The 19427-nt window shown below is 43.7% G+C and overlaps 1 protein-coding gene across 7 annotated transcripts in view; it reads right to left on the minus strand.

Annotated features, from left to right (window-relative positions):
• Nucleotides 1-19427, minus strand: part of RUNX2 (RUNX family transcription factor 2) — a 158115-nt gene that overhangs the window by 81209 nt on the left and 57479 nt on the right. For 4 of the 7 annotated variants that reach the window (XM_036380720.2, XM_036380718.2, XM_036380724.2 and 1 more), the window contains one exon: nt 13071-13232. The exons of the other annotated variants lie outside the window; for them this stretch is intronic. In XM_036380720.2, the coding sequence (XP_036236613.1) occupies nt 13071-13232 (162 nt within the window). The remainder of the gene's footprint in view (nt 1-13070; nt 13233-19427) is intronic. 7 annotated transcript variants of the gene reach the window in all.

The raw sequence follows: 19427 nt of genomic DNA on the forward strand, positions 1-19427 counted from the left end.
CCTGATTTCTGAGATAAAAAAGATGCATACAAACTCAGCCTGAATTAGCACCTTCAGTTGCCTTCATTTGCTTGAGAAAGCAGCAGCAGAATTGCTTTAAACCAAGCCTCCAGTGCATCTGCAGCACAGGCCAGTGAGAGCAGGAGCTGGCCCAGCTGAGCACCAGGCGCCGGCTCCAGCCCCACTGCGGCTGGAATGGCTTCCTCCACGGGCAAACAGCCTGTCCAAAAAACAGCTCCAAACCAGTCTGGCCCACCTACATGGGCCAGGCCAAATGAGGAACTGGTTGGGTTTGGACTACCCTTAAACCCAGCTTCCTATCTAATTTTGGAATCTAATACAGTGGCTCCCAATTCGGCTCCGGCACTGCTTAGATCCTCCCTGTGCACCTCTTCACCCATAAAAAAGAAAACAACACGGGTTGGCTTTAAGCAGGAATCAAAATGAAAACAAAAACAAACAAAAAAAATCCCTTTGGAGGGAGATATTTGAGAGAGGAAGAGGGAGAAAGCGGGAAGAGAGGTGCCTTTTTCCCATTGCCAGGATTCCTCTGTGGCTCCTCCAGCCATGCCAGCATCCACATCACAGTTCCCGGGGACTTCCTCTGAGCAGCTTCTGTGAGATTCCTCTTCCAATGAGCCATTTCATCTTGGTCTTATGTTGCTGAGATTTTGTGTCAGCAGCCCTCCTGGTGTTTTTGAGGCACTTGCTTCCCTTCCTATTTGGCCAGCCAGTTACCTTTGCAGAAGGCCTGTTTTTCAGTGGTCATTCCCAGACTGGATCCCAGGCCTTGAAATTTGCACCCTTGAAGGTATCTAAATGTTTATGATCTTTTCACAGAGGTCTCTATACTTTCTCTATACTGTCCAACTCTGTCTCTTAACTGCACTCAAATTAGCTATTTAAACTGTAATTAATTTTTTTGGCTGGGATCCCTTCTTTGGGACATAGTTTGATTTTTGTTTTCAGTGGCAACAACACACATAACTAGTTGGCTCCACTCAACAGGAATCATTTGCAGATGTTTGATCCTATTTCTCCACACAGGAGCACAGATCATATGATCTCACAAGGTCTCTGTCAGTCTGATCAGACTGTGACACTACAGACCTACAGGAAATATAATTGATCCAGCAGCTCCTTTGAGGTTAATTCCCACCTACCTAAGGGTAAGCAGATTCACGGAGCTGTGTCAACAGCTATTAAATACAGAATATATATATATTTTCTGATTTTGAGCTCCAGGGGAACTGAGGGACCACTTCTGGCCAAGCTGAGAAGGTGATGGGTCCTGGATGGTCCCTTGGCCTAACCTGACCGACACAATTTGCTTCTCATTACAAGTGTGACAAGCAGCTTTTCCTTTCTTTCCTGCTTGTTCTGAAGCCTGGAAAGAGGTGAAGAGCCCCAGAGCTACTTCAGTACCCTCCTTAAAATTTCATTTTTTTGCAAAGAAACCAAAAATACCAATGTTGTTCTTTGCAACCCCTGCCACCACCTCACTGATTCCCTTCGTGTTCCAATTCCCTCTTGTACTGCATTGCACATCTTGTAATCAAGCTGTACTGTACCTAAGAGTTCAAATTCATAGGGGACAGGCTGATTTCCCTTTTTTCCTCCTCCTCTATCGCTGTAAAGTCCTTAGCACAAGGGGGATGAGACCTCCAGACACCATCACAATACAAACACTCTCTGCAGCCAGCAGTGATTCCAGCAGAGGTTCATTAGCTATTCCCAAATACAACTATTGCTTTGATCACTGAACTGCACTGCTTGCAGGAGCCAAACCTGGATGCTCCAGCTAAAGCCAAAACCTCAACTGATGCCTTGACAAGGGGACTGATCTCCAGTTTGTGGAAATTTTTCAATCCCACAATCAGCTTTCAACACAACACAAAACATCATTTCAGTGCAAAATTAAATATGGCAAGCTGTGTTTTTACAGACATCTATCCAATAAAAATGATGTGCCTCATAGATTTGGTCCTGTACCTGTGCTTCAAACTGGTTTTCCAAGCAAGCCCATTGTGAATCCTAGTTAATAAACTTAACCAAGATAGACATACCTTTAGCTGCTGGCTTTATAATATTCTGCCAAATCTAAACAGTACCTGTTTAATAGGAAAGGGCATTAAAAAGCAGTGATGCCTATGGATCAGACAGTGATAGCCCAGTTAAACATTAAAAATACGAGTGGAAACCACACATGTGGCATCACTAGAGCTTGTGTAGGGGCTTTTCATCTCAGCTAAATGAAAGAGGCTTTGTGGGTATTGCTCCTAACCCAAGCATACCACCTTTCACTGCTCACTGCCAGAGATTTGTGATGTTAAGAGACGGAAAGATTGCCATGAGATGCCCTACCCCTCCATTTCGCTTTCAGAATTGATCCTTGGTTTAAAACTTTCAAGGTGTTTTCTCTGCCAATGCTCCCCTTTCTTACTACTGCTCCTCTTTCTCACACAAGCCCAAGGAGGCTTCTTCTAGCTGCCGATCCCAGCACTCCCAAGTTACAAAATAACCCATTACAGCTAACACACACGGCTACCACAGGATAAAAGATTAAATGGATGATTAGAGAGACTTTTGAGAACAACAACTGGGAAGTTTGGAGATGACATGGCCCAGACAGGGCTGAGCACACAGCACACTGACTCCTCTCCTCCTCCAAATGCACCTTGAAACCACCACAAAATCCCCTGCATTAAGTGCATGATGATACCTCTCTTGACAGAACTCAACTTCTTCACACAATGAGAACATTGCCTGGTCCAAGTAATCCCAAGAGATTAACACAGTTTCAACTGTCTATTTGCAAATTTGCCTGTTGAATAATTAGGATTGTGGAGAGCAAAGAGGCTGCTCTGGCTGGGTGTCTGCTCCCCAACAGGGCCACAGCCTCAGCTCTGAGCTTTGCTTTTGACAATGGAAATGCAAACTAAACCTGGGAGGAAAAGCTCCTGTGATTATGGTTTTGTTTCTTAAAATGGAAGATTGGACAGTGCAGGAAAACTAAGTGAGGACATGCATCCTACTGTTTTATTCCTTTATCTCCATCTAGGGTAGTGTCTGAGAAATTAAATTAATTTGCAATTGGGCAAATACAAGGGCAGAAAATTTCCTAAAGGAATTGCAGAAGCCCACAAAGTCAGTGAAAAATGCTCACCCAGTCCATTTTTTCAGGTGGGTTGGAAAAGTGGAGTGCCACTAGTAATTCAACCAAAAATAACACCTTTTCAGCAGATACAGTAGGAGTTTGGCTGATTAGGAAAGGGAACTTCCATGATTTGACAGATTATAGTGAAGCCACAGCAAACTGAATTGACCAAAATATTTTTTCACAGTCCCCCTTCAGATTCTTTGCAAGTCAAACCAGTTCTGTCCTGCACCAGCCAGTTCCCTGTAACTTCTGCCACCTCCCTGAGACCCACCACAGCCTCCTGTCATACCCACCTCCCTGTACCTGTCACCAACACAGGAACCCATGAGACCCTCAGAAATCAAAATCAGTGCTAGGTTCTGGCAGACAAAGTTATTGCAAAGTTGTAGCAAGTTCAAATGAGTGGAAACTAAAGTTAGACAAATTCAGACTGGTAATAAAACCCAAATTTCAAAGTGAGGTCAATTAGCATCTGTAACCAAAGGCTGTGGTGGGTTTTGCTTCCCTGGAAATTTTTCAATTAAGCCCAACTGAGTGTTTGGGCTTTCTTTTTTTTTCTCAAAGGTTGCCCTCAAGTTCAAATGAGAGCTAATTTGGGGAAATCTTACACCTGGGTTCAAAGCAAATGTTCACATGGGCTTCACTGTACAATAATCAATGAATTTATACCTCTGTGGAGATTTGCTTATGGCAAACTATTCTTCCCTGTGCCTCACAGATGAAGCTTCACCATTGTAAAAATCCTCACACTCCACAAAAATTCCTTGGACACAGCAGCACTACCAAGCACCATGTGGGTACAGGGTTGGGTTCTCCCTGAGGGGCCACTCCACCACCCGCACACTGCTCCTGCAGACATGGGGAAACTGTCCCAAGCTCAGGAAGGCATCTCCTGCTTTTGATCCCTTCCCTCACTGCCTTTTGAGTCAGTCTGAAAGCAAATATTAAGAGATTTCCAGATTAGTGTCCCCAAATACACTCCCTTTATGCATATGAAGTAGTTCCTTCTCCCTTAATAACATCCTTAGTGACCCACGTGAAGGTGCGCTCCCTCGTTTTATCTCATCCATCTTCGTCTTCTTCACTGCCTACATTGTTTGCTTTTGTACAACCACAGAAAAGCTGAGCCACTTGCATGGCTCTTGCCTTCCCTTTTGTACCAATATCAGCCCAGTATCACTAGTATCAAAGCTCTTTGAAATATGACAGCCAAGCTGGCAGGACACCAGGTTCTTTTCTGCTAAAACATCCATCAAGAGAGGAAGAGATTTGGTCATGACTAAAATGGGGCCAACAACCATTACTAAACCACTTCAAAAAGGTGTTTTTGAAGCTCTGCTGGTATCTAACACTCCCTTGCTGACCAAATTCAGTGTGGTCAAATTCTGAGTGGCCAGAAATGAGAGGAAATTTCAATGAAAACCAAGGCAGCTGCGGCTATTTCTACCAGCAGCAGTTTTTACCTCTTGAATTGTACTTTTTAGCGTAAAATTTGCAGAATTTAAACCATTCAGCTCCCGAAAGGGATATGATACTCCTTTACCTTATCTTCTACCAAACACAGTCACAGTCTGAGAAGGACCAAATTCTCCAGCATTTTATGGAACCATTTAGTAAATTCATATTGGCCAATTAATAAAACCCAATTCAATGCAACAAAGACACAAGGCCACAAAGACTTAAGGGCAACATTGTAGAATCACAGAATGGTTTGGGTTGGAAAGGGCCTTTTAAAGGTCACCTAGTCCAACCCTCCTGCCATGGGCAGCAGCATTTTCAACTAGATCAGATTGCTCAGAGTTCCATTCAACCTGGCATTCAACAAAATGTTTCCAGAGATGGGTCATCCACCACCTCTCTGGGCAGCCTGAGTCAGTATTTTGCCATCCTCACAGTGATGATTTCTTCATGTCTGATCTAAATCAACTCTCAGTTTAAAGCCATTCCCCCCTTGCACTGTCACTCCATGCTCTTGTCAGAAGCCTCTCCCCAGCTTTCTTGCGGGCCCATGAGGGGAGGGGGGTAAATAAGTGGACCTGACCACCCTGTATGTACCAGGGAGCTTCACACATGAAGATCCATTTCCTCTCCACATCAGCACACATGTGAGCCTCCCTCAGCTGCCATCGCTGGCTCCATCCTAGGTAGAAAATTAACAGCAATTCCAGAAAGGGAAGGGAGAAATCATCAAACGCCTTTGCAGAAGGATGAAACAAAGAGCTTGATCCCACAGCCTTCCTGTTAGAGGCTTATTGACTTTATTGGGAACACACATCTAGGTAGTGGCTCAGGATCTGTCCCTTTGGAAGTCTGGAATTGAGGACCCGGTTGCCCCACTAACAATTAGCATTCTGTTTACAAAACCCAGCAGAGTCAGTAAGAATAATCATTACAAAACATGCTCAGACTGTGATTCCGGTTTAAGTTAATATAATTTTAATGAGTTCTTCAGAAAAAGCCTGGCACTTATGGAAAATTTCCTTAATTAATATCAGACCCTAAATTAGTAATAAAAAAAAGCCCTGAATATCATTTGGTCTCAAGCTGGAACTAAAGTATGTTTTGGCATCATTACTAACTGTTAGCAGCAAGTTCTGGAAACAGATGCAAATCTTGATATGTGTCCTGAATATAAAACACATTGCAAAAAAAGTTCAGATAAAAATATATCTATACATCCACATATATTTGAGTGTGCTATTTCCTGCCTGTATCAGCAACAAATTTATTCCATTTCAAAACATTCCACTTGTTTCTTTTCAGTACTTTTTAAAATCCCTTATTTCAGGAATAAAACTCCTTCCCTCTGCCTTCATTTTTCCTGTTTATTTCCTCTCCCAACAGCCGTTTTAAGTAAATGAAAAGAGCTTAAAGACACACATTGTAACATTCAAACATCTGAAAATCAGCCCACTTGTTTTACCACCTAAATATGGGCATAGGTGCCTAATTTGAGGCCACCCACGCTAGAAAAATTTGAGGTAGGGATCATGCAACGCATCTTCTGGACAATTACTCCAATGAGAGATTCAGCCCAGTGGAGAGGCTGCTACTGAAAGCCCACAGATGAGTGCCAAGGTGCTGAGATTCCCAGGTGGCACCAAGTGGGCAGGAGACTAAAAATGGAAAACCTGCGGTAAACAAAATAAATAGAACCACTGAAAAATAATGGAAAAAAAAAGAAAAAGGAAGGCGAGTTACAAGTTTAGGGAAGGCAGCAAAATGAGCGGGTTGTTTCTGAAGACCTGAGCTCCCCCAAGTTCTTTACTTTGCCTTGACTCAGTTTCACTTTGCAGGGAAAGCATTGAACATTAGCAAGGCAAAATGGAGACAGAGACAACCTTGAGTCCTTCGGCTTCCATTTAATTAAAAAAAAAAAGAAAAAAAAAGAAGAAGAAGAAGACAGAGTGAAAATTGTTACAGTCACCAAGAAAAACATCCCAGCATAGCAAGCACACCAGAAACCGAGCTGGCTTCTTGGGTTTGCCAAGAGCCTGAGACAATATTGCTGAAGCGTGAACTGCTCATTCATTGCAGGGGCTGCTCACACCAGGGCCATGCTGGCAATAGCCACGGCATTAACTGTTTCTGTGCTTCCCACAGCACATAAAGAAGAAAAGAATTGCATTTTGGAGACAGCACTAGTGCCTTCCCTTATGAAACGCCCCGTCCTGAAATTTCCTTATTGCCCACAACATTTAATCAAGTTAGCAGGAATTAAGGGATGAAAGCACAGCTACTTCCATGGCCACAGTTTCTACTTTGTTGCTCTAAAGTTTTCTGAGCTCCTTAGGAGAAGACAAACAACCTTTATTTCTAAAAGTTGTTTCAAAGACCAAATTCCCTCAAAAAGGAAAAATCCTAGTAAAAAAAAAATCATGTGAGTACATGACACTAGCAAAATCCAAGGTAATTCACACACAGGGTGAGAAACCCAAGATGACAACTAGCACAGGACCCCAAGAAAAAAAAGCCCATCACAGTCAGTCTCTTTCTCATTGACATACAAATACTATATCCAGAGGTTCAGCTGGATTCATTGCATGTAGTTTTTTTATTATATGAGTTTTAGACTAACAAGAATGAAAATTAAATTGTGTAAAAAAACAGTATTGTCCCTGATTAAGTCATGGCTGGCATTGCATTTATACTTGCCAGCCATCAGAACTGGGAGAACAGGAAGGTTTCTTAAATTTCAATTTGAGATGAGGGTCCAGGATGGCCCAAAACATTGTGGTGATTTATCTACAGGGCGAGACAAATTAATGGGAAAGTTTGGCTATACACGAACTAGCAAACAGGGTCAGGGCACATTCTCTGGCTCTAAATCTTGTCAGGATGGTCTGGCCACAGATGTAATGTTAAATCCTGACTCCATAATGGGGTGGCTGACTCTGAGCTGCCCACAGGAGCAGGTTTGGGACTCTGCTCATTTCCAAACCACAGCTGGGACCTGTTTGAGACCATGCTGGCCAACCCCACTCAACACCAGCCTTGCTGACAGCTTCACAGTACTGGTATTTAACAGTCCAGCCCTACTACTGTGTAATTTATTGGTGAAGATACCACTTTCTGGCCATTTTAGTTCAGAGGGATGGGGCTGCAGACTTCTTTTGTTTAGGGCCTGATCCCAGCATCTCCCTCATCTAACTCAGCATGCCCTACTCAATAACATAGTAAATATAAAGACAGCAAAGTCCACCCTGCATCCTGTGGGGACTCCAGCTAGTGGGACAGCAATGTCTGGGCTTGGTGGCACATCCCCAGCTGACAAATATCTAGGAAGGGTCCAGCCCAGGCCTGGAAAAGGTGGGTTTGGTGATTTGTCCTGCTATTTAGATTCAGTTTTAATTTTCTCATTTGTCATGTGGAACCTGTAAACACAGACAGGATCTTCCACAGTCAGCACTGAATGTGTTTGTGGTACACCTGCAGGACAGGTCCTCCAGCATCTGAAGATCTTGACCCTGCAAGTCTCTCTCAATGGTGAAGCAAAAAGTAAGAGACTTTTTTAGTCTCTGTGTTGAGACAGAAGGGTGAGTAGGTCCAGGAAAAGTGTAGGGGAAGAAGAAGTCTCCTCACCTTCCCCTTCTCAGGATTCTCAACAAAATTAAAATCAAGCTCTAACCCTTAAACAGTGGAGAAGGTCGAGGTCAGGGTGAGGTAGGGTTAAATCAGGACTAGAGTGTAATTAGGCTGTGATATGGATATGTTTATGGGACAGTTAAACTATCTCTTAAATCACCTCAGCAAAGGCAGACTATCAGATCATACGTGCCTGTACTTGAGCTACTCACCTAGGCTTGCTTCAGAGACAAACAGGCTCTTCCCAGGCACTGCCAGGGACCAGCACACATCACCTGCAGACCAGTCAAGTCCTGAAAATGCCAGTTTGTCCCCACTGATTCAAAAGGGAGTTGGGGGTGAGCGTCTCAGGAATGGATGTCTGCCCTGGGGACATCTATACCCGTCCCTCCTTCACCTGCCTGGGAGCAGCCCTCTTTTGACTGCAAGAACAACCCGACCTGTACTCCCTGCTCTGAACCTTCCATGTGGGGAGGACTTGCTGGATCAGCCCCAAAGTGTTATGTAAAATGGCTGTGATGTGTATATTTATATGAATCATATACATTAATTACCTAATAGTCACTCATGCTCCCCATCCCACATGCACTTTGGTTATGCATAGGACACAAAGACTGAGTGCATTCACTATGAATCATGCAATAAGACTACATCCCTCAGGCAAACTCTCTCTAAAATGACCCTTTTCTTATATTCCCATGGCTTCCACTACAATATTATTTAATTAAGAATATTAATCTGCTGGGCCACCAACTTTCACTGTCTTCTGGGGAAGTCTGAACAGACAGACATTTTAATAAAATATGGGGAATTCTGCTCTTTTTATGATCAGAACATTAAGGTAAGGCAATTTCATGGCCTCATGAACTTGTTTCTTTATTTGTTCTTGATATGAATTTGAAACTTCTGAACCAAAAAGATCATTGGTTCAAAAGCTGCATGAGTGATGCCAGATAACATTTTTTTGCTTTGCTTTTCAGCTCATGATGTTGAATACTGCCCAAATACCTGGGATATATCATTGATTAGTTGTAGGTGCAAACAGAGCACTGACCCCCAGTTGGAGAATATAGAAGATGAACACTTGCAGTTTGGCAGCCATGGGCACACACATGCACGTGCCTGCAGCACGCATGCAAACCTGCCAGTAGTGCAAAGAAACCATCTGAGACACTGACACAACCAGTTCAGCTGCATTGCAGCAGCTGCCTGAGGAGCTCCTCGGGGTTGCAGCCTGCTGCCCTTTTCTCCTCTCCCATGGGATGAGGAACAGCATGCACTGCTATGGCAGTGCCCCACCACATCCTGTCCTGCAGCCCCAAACCTCTTCTGATGCTCAGCATAATCTGGGGTTGAAACACAGGCAAACTCATCACCAAAATTCATGGAATCCTTAAGGTTGGAAAACACCATTGTGTCCAACCCAGTAATGTTGAACCCATGTTCAACATTAATCCATGTCCCTAAGGGCCACATCCATGTGCCTTTTGAACATTTCCAGGGATGGTGACTCCACCACTGCCTTGGGCAGCCTGTTCCAATGCCTTACCACCATTTCAGTGAAGAATTTTTTCCTAATATCCAATATAAACCTCCTCTGGTGCAACTTGAAGCCATTTCCTCTCATCCTGTCACTTGTTACTTGGGAGCAGAGCCTGACCTGTTTCACCCTCCTGTCAGGGAGTTGTAGAGAATGAGAAGGTCCCCCCTGAGCCTCCTTTACCCCAGGCTGAGCTCCCCCAGCTCCCTCAGCTGCTCCTCCTCAGACCTGTGCCCCAGAGCCTTCCCCAGCTCCGTTCCCTTCCCTGGACACGCTCCAGCCCCTCAATGTCTTTCTTGTTATGAGGGTCCTGAAACTGAGCAGAGAATTCAAGGTGTGGCCTCAGCAGTGCCCAGCACAGGGGGGGATGCTCCCTGTCCTGGTCCTGCTGCCACACCACTGCTGATACAGGCCAGGTGCCTTTGGCCTTCTTGTCCACCTGGGCACACTGCTGGCTCATGTATCCATCCCAAGATGGGGAAGAACACCACCACTTTGGCCACAGAATGAGTGCGGTTTTGGTCAAAGGAAAATGATTAAAAGTAGCTCCTGAGTGCTGCCACTGAGAATAAAACCAGGAGCCACTTCTGCTTTATTGGATGGAATATTTTCAACATCTGGGTGAGAACAACTTTAGCAGTTGTCTGGGTGAAGCATGGAGGCTCATGGAAAGGGTGGGTGGTGTGAAATTAGGGCAGATAGGAAGTTCTGTGCCTGTAGGTGTGACAGCCAAGGCTAGGGGGGAGGTTTTATTCATTTTTCCTCCTGCATGATGTTAAGCAACAGGCAGTTAATATGGCATTCATTAAAATGACCTTGTATACTTTTAACAGCCTCGATAATCAGATTTCTGCCACTGTATCGGAAAGCGACTTTTTTATTCAAGGCCTTATAAAACTCTAATTTCTCCCTCATGCTTTAAAAATGCCTGAAGTTTTCTAAGGATTTTAGTGTTTCTTTGCAGTAATTTTCTGCAAAACCTCTTCAAAGTTCTGTTCTCTTTCTAAAGATGCATTAAGTAACTGAGTGGAGATTTGCATTTCTTTGAGTGTGAGGGGTAAACTGCTTGCTGTACGGGGCAACCTACCTAAAACTTGCATTTCTCTCTCTCTTTAGATATAAGAGGTGTTGGATGCTGCCCTCCCTCCCTGTGGCACTGACAGTGAAACCCTTGAGAGGCATTGTCAGGTTTGCAGCTGGGGCTGCAATGTGCCTTCTTGCATGCTGAGCATCCGAGTGGGTCCTTCAGCCAGGAATGCCTCTCTCTAATTCCAAATAGACCATTTCTATTCTGAATTTCTATTTCTGTCAGCAAACACAACCTCTGGCACTTGTGGAGGATCAAAGTCCCCTTTTTCACTCTGGAATCTAACTGGAAGCAAGATCCCCACGCTGGGAAAAGGTCAGGGCATTGCGAGAGCATCACTCGAGCCCTGGAAAGATGAAGGACAAGAAGCACGAAGGCGACTGGCCATAGAGCACGGCAGGAAAGTTCAGTCCACGGCCACACATCATACACAGCCAGGTCTTTTAGTCACTCCCTGCCTGTGCCCACATGCCAGGAGCTCACGTCTGAATACACACAGACAAGCAAGGGCTGCAGGGCAAGCATGCGGCGTGCAGCTGCCAGGTCCCAGCCGAGCCTCTCCTGCAGGTATTGCCGCGGGCACGATTGCAAAAATAACCCATTCGACAACATAGACCATCAGGAGGCTCTGACTCAAAGGGAACCTGTTTCGGGCCAAACAAAGCATTTCCTCAGCATCAAGCCGATCGAGTTTTTTGACCCAAGTCAGGGTGTTGCATGGAGAGCCCGCAGGAACCTGCTCCAAAACCCTCCAGCCCTCGGCCCACATGGAGATCTTTGGCATCTCTGTGAAGGCAGAGTGCACTAGGGCTGCAGAGGGGTTTGCAGCTGGCTGTTTGAGAAACAAAGCTTCCCTCCTCCAAGATGAAAGAAATCAAGGAGTCTATGCTAATCAAATCCTCCACGCCTGCTGGCTGCAGTTCAGCTTGTCAGGGATGCAGCTCAGTGGAGTGATCAACATTTCCAGCGCTATGAGCTTGGTGGAAGGGGAAAACACAACAGCAAGAAATTCACCTGGCTGGGAATCAAACAGGTGTATGGCAGCAGCATCCAAGATTATAATAATATCTTGCAAACATGCAAAAAATAGATGTAATAAGACTGATTCTTTGGTTTTCATTAATGAATCATAAAGGCTCTCTTTACATTACACATGCTTTTTTGGCATACGCTGCTAATATTTCCACACTTGCAAGGTTGGAGTTTTGAGACTGAGCCTCCCTCCCCTAAGGTTCCTCATTTTTGGCAAGAGGTACAAGGTGACTGTGTGCCATGACAGGCTCTCTCTTACTTTGGGGTAATCAGATTACTTTACACAGATGGTTTTATCACTGAGACCATTAGAGGTGAATTGTGCAATATATAAATGTGCATTTGTTTGGTAAAAAAGTCTCAGTTCCTCACTACTGTCTCTTCTATGTTCCTAAATATATTCCTCTCTCCTGCATCATTCCAAAGCACAATTTGGCCAATCTTTACCTTTAAGTGACTCAGCTTGTTTCTGATAGGCTTCTTAAGTACATATTAACTAAGGAAACAGTCTTTCTTGAGCTACTGGATTGAAATACAGGAGAATGAACTTCAGCCATAACTACTGAAGAAATAAAGGCATCTATCTGTCAGGATGCCTAACAGCACACATGCCACAAAGATAAAGCACCAAAAAATAGAGAGCATAACATTTACTTTAAAACACAGGATCACAGAATGGTTTGGGTTGGAAGGGATCTTAAGATCATCTTGTTCCAACCCCCCTGCCATGTGCAGGGACACCTTCTACTAGACCAAGTTGCTCCAAGCCCATCCAACCTGGCCTTGTACACTTCCAGGGATAGGGCAGCCACAGCTTTTCTGGGAAACCTGTGCCAGTACCTAATTACATGCAAGTGAACATCCTTTTGTAGGGGAAATAAAAAAAAAAAAAAAAGAGACAGAATTTCTTCAAAGAATCAGGTTCACAATTTAAAAATAATCTAATCTGAAATGGACCTAAAGTTATTCGAGAGAGACTCAGAGCAACATAGCAGCTCTTCCACATTGGAAAAAAAGGGATTTTAAATCCTGCCTGCCATGCAGGAACCCTGGTTCCACTGCTGAGGTTTGATCTCCTTGCCAAGGTTTGTCTGAGGCCACGGAGGCAGCCTCTGCCAGTCCTGTTCCTCTCTACATAATTGTTTTAGGCAAAACAGAGTCTTTACCTGAGAGGCGTCTGGGCACATCGGTAATGGCTGGAAGTCCCGTGCCTCGAGTGGAGGACAGGGGAGTTGTGGAGTGAATGGACGGTGAAGTCATCTGGCTCAAGTAGGATGGGTAAGACTGGTCATAGGACCATGGCGGGGATGACTGCGCCTGCCTGGGGTCTAGGGGGAAAATAAAAACAAACAAAAAAAAAAAAAAAAAAGAGAAATTTTTTTTTAAAGGAAGAAAAATTTTAGGGTATCAACAGCCTAATTGAAAGAAGTGGGATTACTGAACATGCACACATCAATACTACCAAGAGTGAAAATGTGATGAAACACAACTTGCTCCTCAATGCTCAGCCCTTTCAAGTCTTGGTCTGTGCTTTTCCCTCCCCAGAACAATTTCTGTGGGAAATGAACAGACCAGAGGTCTAGAAGCTGGGATGCAAATTCCTGGTGTCTCTCTTCCAGCATATTATACTAGGAGTTGCCAATCCTCCAGGAATCAGAAACAGAAGCAGACAACAAGAATGAGCCCCAGGTCTGATCTTAAGAAGTAGACTTCATGGAATCATGGAGTCATTACAGTTGGAAAAGACCTCTAAGACCACTGAGTCCAGCACTGCCAGGTGCACTGCTAAACCATGTCCCTAAGTGTCACAGTTACAACTTTTTTAAACACTTCCAGGGATGGTGACTCCACTACTTTCCTGGGCAGCCTGTTCCAAAGCCTGAGCAACCTTTGAGTGAAGAAAATTTTCATAAGATCCAATCTAAATCTCCCCTGGCACAACCTAAGGCTGTTTCCTTCAGAGATCGGCAGACTCTACAGTCAGCAGTTGGCACACCTGTCAAGCTGTTATCCAGTTCAAACATCACACAATAGTGTTTTCAATACTGAAAATACTAGCCAAGCTGAAAAATGTCGTTAATCTTACAGCATCCGTCAAAAAAATGTCACATTTGGATGCTGGCCCAATTACTTACAGTACCCTCAATTACAAAATATGAAAGCAAATGGTTTGGGATAACTATTGGAAGCTAATGATACCTGCTGATATATTTGTAACAGCTCACTATGGAGGAAATTATCTTTAGGATAAACACAGATCAATTTTTGCTGAAGCACTGGTAGAAGGAGACCTAGTTTTACTCACTGTTGTTTGGATTCACAAACCATTCGCTCTCAGTTAATATCTGATGATAAAGATACCACTGAATACCTCATAAATTATGCTTTTTATTTCCTTACATTGACAAAACTGAAGCACTTTCAGTCTCAAAGTTTGTTTGGGGCACTGCATAATAAACAGAAAACTATCTCTGGACTAGCTCACAGAAACTGTAACACAACCCTTCAAATCCTGCCTACTATTTTCAAGGAAGCACTCAGGTATATTGAGTATATCAAGTATACTTGATTTGGAGAACTTGCTCTGTCAGAACACTGTGCTAAAGTCTTCCTTTGCAGACAGCAATGTGACAGCCACATGGCATAAGCAAAGGCTCTTTTTCAGGAAATTCAACATTTTTTTTCTTTTTTTAACTCCTTTCCCTGCTCTTCCACACAGCAAAACCTTGTAGCTTCAGCTACTTCTTGTTTATTATTTCTCTTCAGACATGATTTGTTTGAAGAAATGTCTGGAAAGCAGATACTTCCTTGAAGCAAAATAACTATATAGATATATATGTAAAAAAAACCACCTTCCAATTTAATTTTAAGAGGATTTTCCTGGAGTTTGCCATTTATATTAGAACTGAGTAATTTAAATGGTTAACATAAACTTCTCAGAAATCCAAAGGACACTTGATCATTAAATGTAATGAACTTCTTTGTTTTAACATTTTCAAGGCCAAGGTTGTATGGATTGGCACAGGTTCAAATCTGACTGACTGCTCATTGTTACATCTGATATTGACATATTTCTCTGCCTCATTCCACTACGATAATTCACCATACAGTCAATGGTAAATGATCTTTGAATGGGAACAGAAAGCCTAGGCTTGCTGGAAAAACAATCTTAAAATTAATGGCGTGTTAGGAGCACAATCTCAAATCCAAGATCCTTCAAACTCCAAGACCTTTTCAATCTCTGCTTCTGAATCGAAAACAGGGCCCCTAAAGTTTTGGGTTTAGGTCAGCTTCAATGCTAGGAGGAAATAACACAGCAGGTAAGCGCTGGAAAAAAAGTCATAGTAGAAGATGTTTTTACATCATTTTGGTCTAAGATGGTGGAAAGCTCAGAAAAAGAGGCACCGTTCTGGAGGCTCATGCCACTCCTGATAGTGTAATCCTCATGGCACAAGAACTTCTTAAGTATCTCTGGCACTCTCATCACTTTGAACACCCATGCTAGACTTGGTTTTATACTTAACACCCTTAATCTAGCAACTGTGAATGTCTGTGTGGCCACAAGAATGACAAATAGCAAAAAGGGGTCTTTCAAAGGCTCATGTGGTATTTCAAAACAGTATCTCATACTGCACTGTCAGAAGCAGGATATAGGGCTGGATGGACCATTACTTGACCCCAAAACCATACCACATATTCTTTCAACATCTACCTCAAATACATCAGTCTTCCCAGGGAAGAGGAAATAATGAAGAGGAAAATGTTTAACCAAATTGAACATTAGATGATTCATCAGAGCTCAGTGACTGAGGAGGTCACAGTACCTCAGGCCAGAGGGTTACTGTGATTCCTCTGCACCAAGGCATGGTTGAGGTCATGGTCAAGGCAGGGTGGGAAGTATTGCCCTGGGGATGACTGGTTCAAGGTATCTGTTACCCGTTAGGAAACCAGAAAGTGAAAATACAAGTTTCACCAGATCCCAGAGCAAATGCCCTAAAGCCAGCCCTTGCTGCCTGATGGTGGTCAAGGTTTGCAGGGACCTGAGAGAAGAGAGTGGTGAAACACTGTCACTCTGCCAAGTCAAAGGTGACCTGTGAGCCCACAGGGCAAACATCACTGCTCAGCAGCATTGCCCAATTCACAGTGAAAAATGCCACGAGGCAGAGCCCAAAGCTTCCCCAGATAGTCCCTGGAGGTGGACATGCAGCTCATGTGGCACCCTCTGGTTCACATGGAGATAGTCCTTGCAATGGTGCTGGACCACTGGCTTTGGCCACTGAGGCCCACCAGACCATCTCTTCTGGTCCCACACACCATCAAACCTCCTGGGGAAGGGGGGGTGCTGGGGGCACCACAGGGATGTGCCAGCTGCCACAGCAACACTTCCAGGGCAGACTCACACAGATGCTTCTGAGGCAAACACGAGGCCCTTAAGAGGATCACCTTCTCCTTGTTCTGGCCAGAAGTGGTAGGATGACTATTTACACACACTATTGGAGAAGAAGCTGTGAGATGATTTGTGAGAGGTTTTCCTTAGCCTCCTACACCACAGGCCAGCTTCCCTACTGTCTCTGGCTGGTGGGCTCCCATGTGTCCAAGGATCTCTGCTAGCCAGGGACTTTTTGCACCATCACCCAAAGCACCACATGCTCTGCGGGCATGGCACATCTTCCCATCACAAAAAAGCCCAGAGCAGATGAGAAACCTTAGAGCTCTGAGTGCATGTGGATTCCTCCCTAAAGGAATCCCTCCCAAAAAAGGAAAGATACTTAATATAAAAATAAAATTAACTGTCCAGGAGAAAGCCACACTTATTTCCATATGGCAGCCATGGGGAAGGGCTAACAGAGCATTCAACAACAGTGAAGGAGTCAGAGGGCCACTCTGAGCTGGCATTTACACTCAAAAACTTTGGAGTGATTACTAAGAGCAGTCCTCCTTTTGTAAACATTTCTGTTATGCCTGCGTGGGTGTGAGGGGAAGTGCAGCTCTCAGCGTATTCCTTCACAGCAGGGCATATTGTGGGTATGCTGAGACAGCCTGGGCACAGTTCAGCTGAAACAAATCAGTGGGGCGAGGCCTAAACTAATGTGCAAACAGCTCCATCCTGTTTGCCCTTCCAGGTGAACCTCCACAAAGCAGGAAATACTGAGTATTGCATTTTATTTTGTGTCTAGGTTTTGCTGTCACATTTATAGTCATGGGACATACACAGGGTTCTTGACCTTTGTTGTCTCTGACTGACTGCATTAAATGGATGGTGGATATTAATGCTTAATGGACAATAAAAGTCTTTAAAAATTAGTCCAAGAGGAGATGCACTACATAAAACTAAAATCATAAAGGAAAGAAAGAAAGAAAAAGCCCATCTAGTGACCCATTCTCCCACCAGAGGCACTGGCTTTCCAGTATCAGATCTTCTCTTCTTCCAACAGAAATCATCATAGGATCATAGAACAGTTTGGGTTGGAAGGAACCTTAAAGATCATCTAGTTCCAAACCCCCTGACATGGGGAGGGACACCTTCCATATTCTGAAGTGTCAGTGGAGAGAAGCAAAAACTTGCAAATATCCCTGAAGAACAACTTTTTTCACTTTGGCATTGGATTGTGAAGCACACTGATTTTCTATGGGAAAAAAACCAATTCCCCCTTTTCCACGATGAGTTACATGACCAGAGCATGATCAAAGATTGGCAGCTCCTTGGTGTATTGTCTCTAATACCCAGACATCACATGCATCATACTCTCATTTAAACCCAGCCATCAGCTCTAGCTCTGGCTGCTGCTGGTTGGATTAGTGCTAGTGCCAACAGTAAAAAACAAGCTGTCTGGAGCTATCTTTGGTAAACACTTAGAGCAAATATCCTCATTTCTGATCTTAACAAAGCCAAGATGACTTTCTGCATGAGTAACCCAACTATTGTTGTAATACCAACCCCCTCAGAAAAACAACAACAGCAAAACACAACCTTCTTCCCTTCTCTAACTCTTTTTTAGGCATCTTTAAAAGCCCAGGGCTTCATCTGGATTGCCCAGTTCAATCAACAAAGTCAAATACAGTGGAGTTACACCCCAATGTACAGAAAAGTAATTGAGACCAGATTTTGGTCTGAAGAACCTCTAAATCCATTTCTCCTCCCACCCCTCCAAGACTCACATTTTTGAAATTAAAAAAAAAAAATATATATAAACTCAATGAATCATGCCAGTGGGCATCTAAGTTTTAAAAGGGGGTAGAGGGAAATAAAAGTCAAAAGAATAATAGGAGGGGTGCAAGCTTTATGAAATGGAGGTCCACAATGACAACTTGTCAGTCAACCAGAGGATGCAATCAATTTGCATAAAATACAGCTGGCTGCAGATTCAGTTTGCACTGCCCTGAAATCAGTCCCTGTCTGTCAGTGAAGATGTATCCCCTCACTACCTTCCTGTTAAGCCAGCTCTGAAGACTTTAAATCTGCTTTAAAAAAGATGAGAAATGGAAGCATAACATCCCTGATGTGCATGGAAAAGGGGAAGAGGAAAAGGGGAGAAAGTGAAGGTTTCACAGGACTTGCCTTTGAGGGCTGTTATTTCAGTGATGAAAGACAGAGGTTGCCTATAGATCAGCCAGTGCCACAGTGGTGATGGAGCACGAAACCTCACTTAACTCCCACCTTGCTGTCCCCACTGCCCAGCTGATGGGGTCCTCACACCAACCACATTCCTGCCATTACACCTGTGGCTTTTCCTGGCCCACAGAAGCTAATCCTCACCAGTTGCATCTTAAAAAAAAACAAGCTTTCCTCGTCTCACACTGGAACACTGATGCAACAGCTCAGTGTCTGAACGGGAATGTAATTGGATACATGAACAAGTTGCATGAGCCCGTTAGGGAAAGGGGAAAAAATAAAAAAGCAAATATACCAGTGAACAAATGTGAATGGACAGGATTCCTGATTTACGGGCAGCAAGCAGGGTTCAAATTGGATCTGTACTGCCTCAGCAAAGGCAGCTGCTTATTGGACCATTTGTTTTTTAATCACCCTTCGATGTAGCTTTTGCTGAATCCTAGTTAAAATGCCATGTTGAATAAGGGCAACTCTGTGCCTTGTCCTGCCACAGCCCAGTCCTGAGGTAGGTTAAGGACTGTGCTGTGATTTGTACAACCTGTACTCTGATACTCCAGGAAAATAAACACAACCTAGACAGAGAAAAGAAATATAAGAGTGAACCCTAAAGTGCTGAGTTCTTTCAGACTCAGGTGTGGGTCAGCCAGACTTTAAATAATATGTCTGTTTAATCATGCAATAGCTATGCAAGGCCTCAAGTGGAATGAGGCAAAATGTGCTTACTAGCAATAATATGGATTTTTTTGTAGGACAGTATTTACTGTTCCAGTTATTAGAAATTTATTATTTTCCCTAAATAATAACTAGGTAAAGAGATAATGAAAGCATGGTATTTCTAAAGGAATGCTTGGTTAATTCCAATGAAGGTAATTTAAAAATCCTGGTTTTCAAACAGAAGAGTCTATTCCCC

Source organism: Molothrus ater, chromosome 3, assembly GCF_012460135.2.
Source record: "Molothrus ater isolate BHLD 08-10-18 breed brown headed cowbird chromosome 3, BPBGC_Mater_1.1, whole genome shotgun sequence".
NCBI lineage: Eukaryota > Metazoa > Chordata > Aves > Passeriformes > Icteridae > Molothrus > Molothrus ater.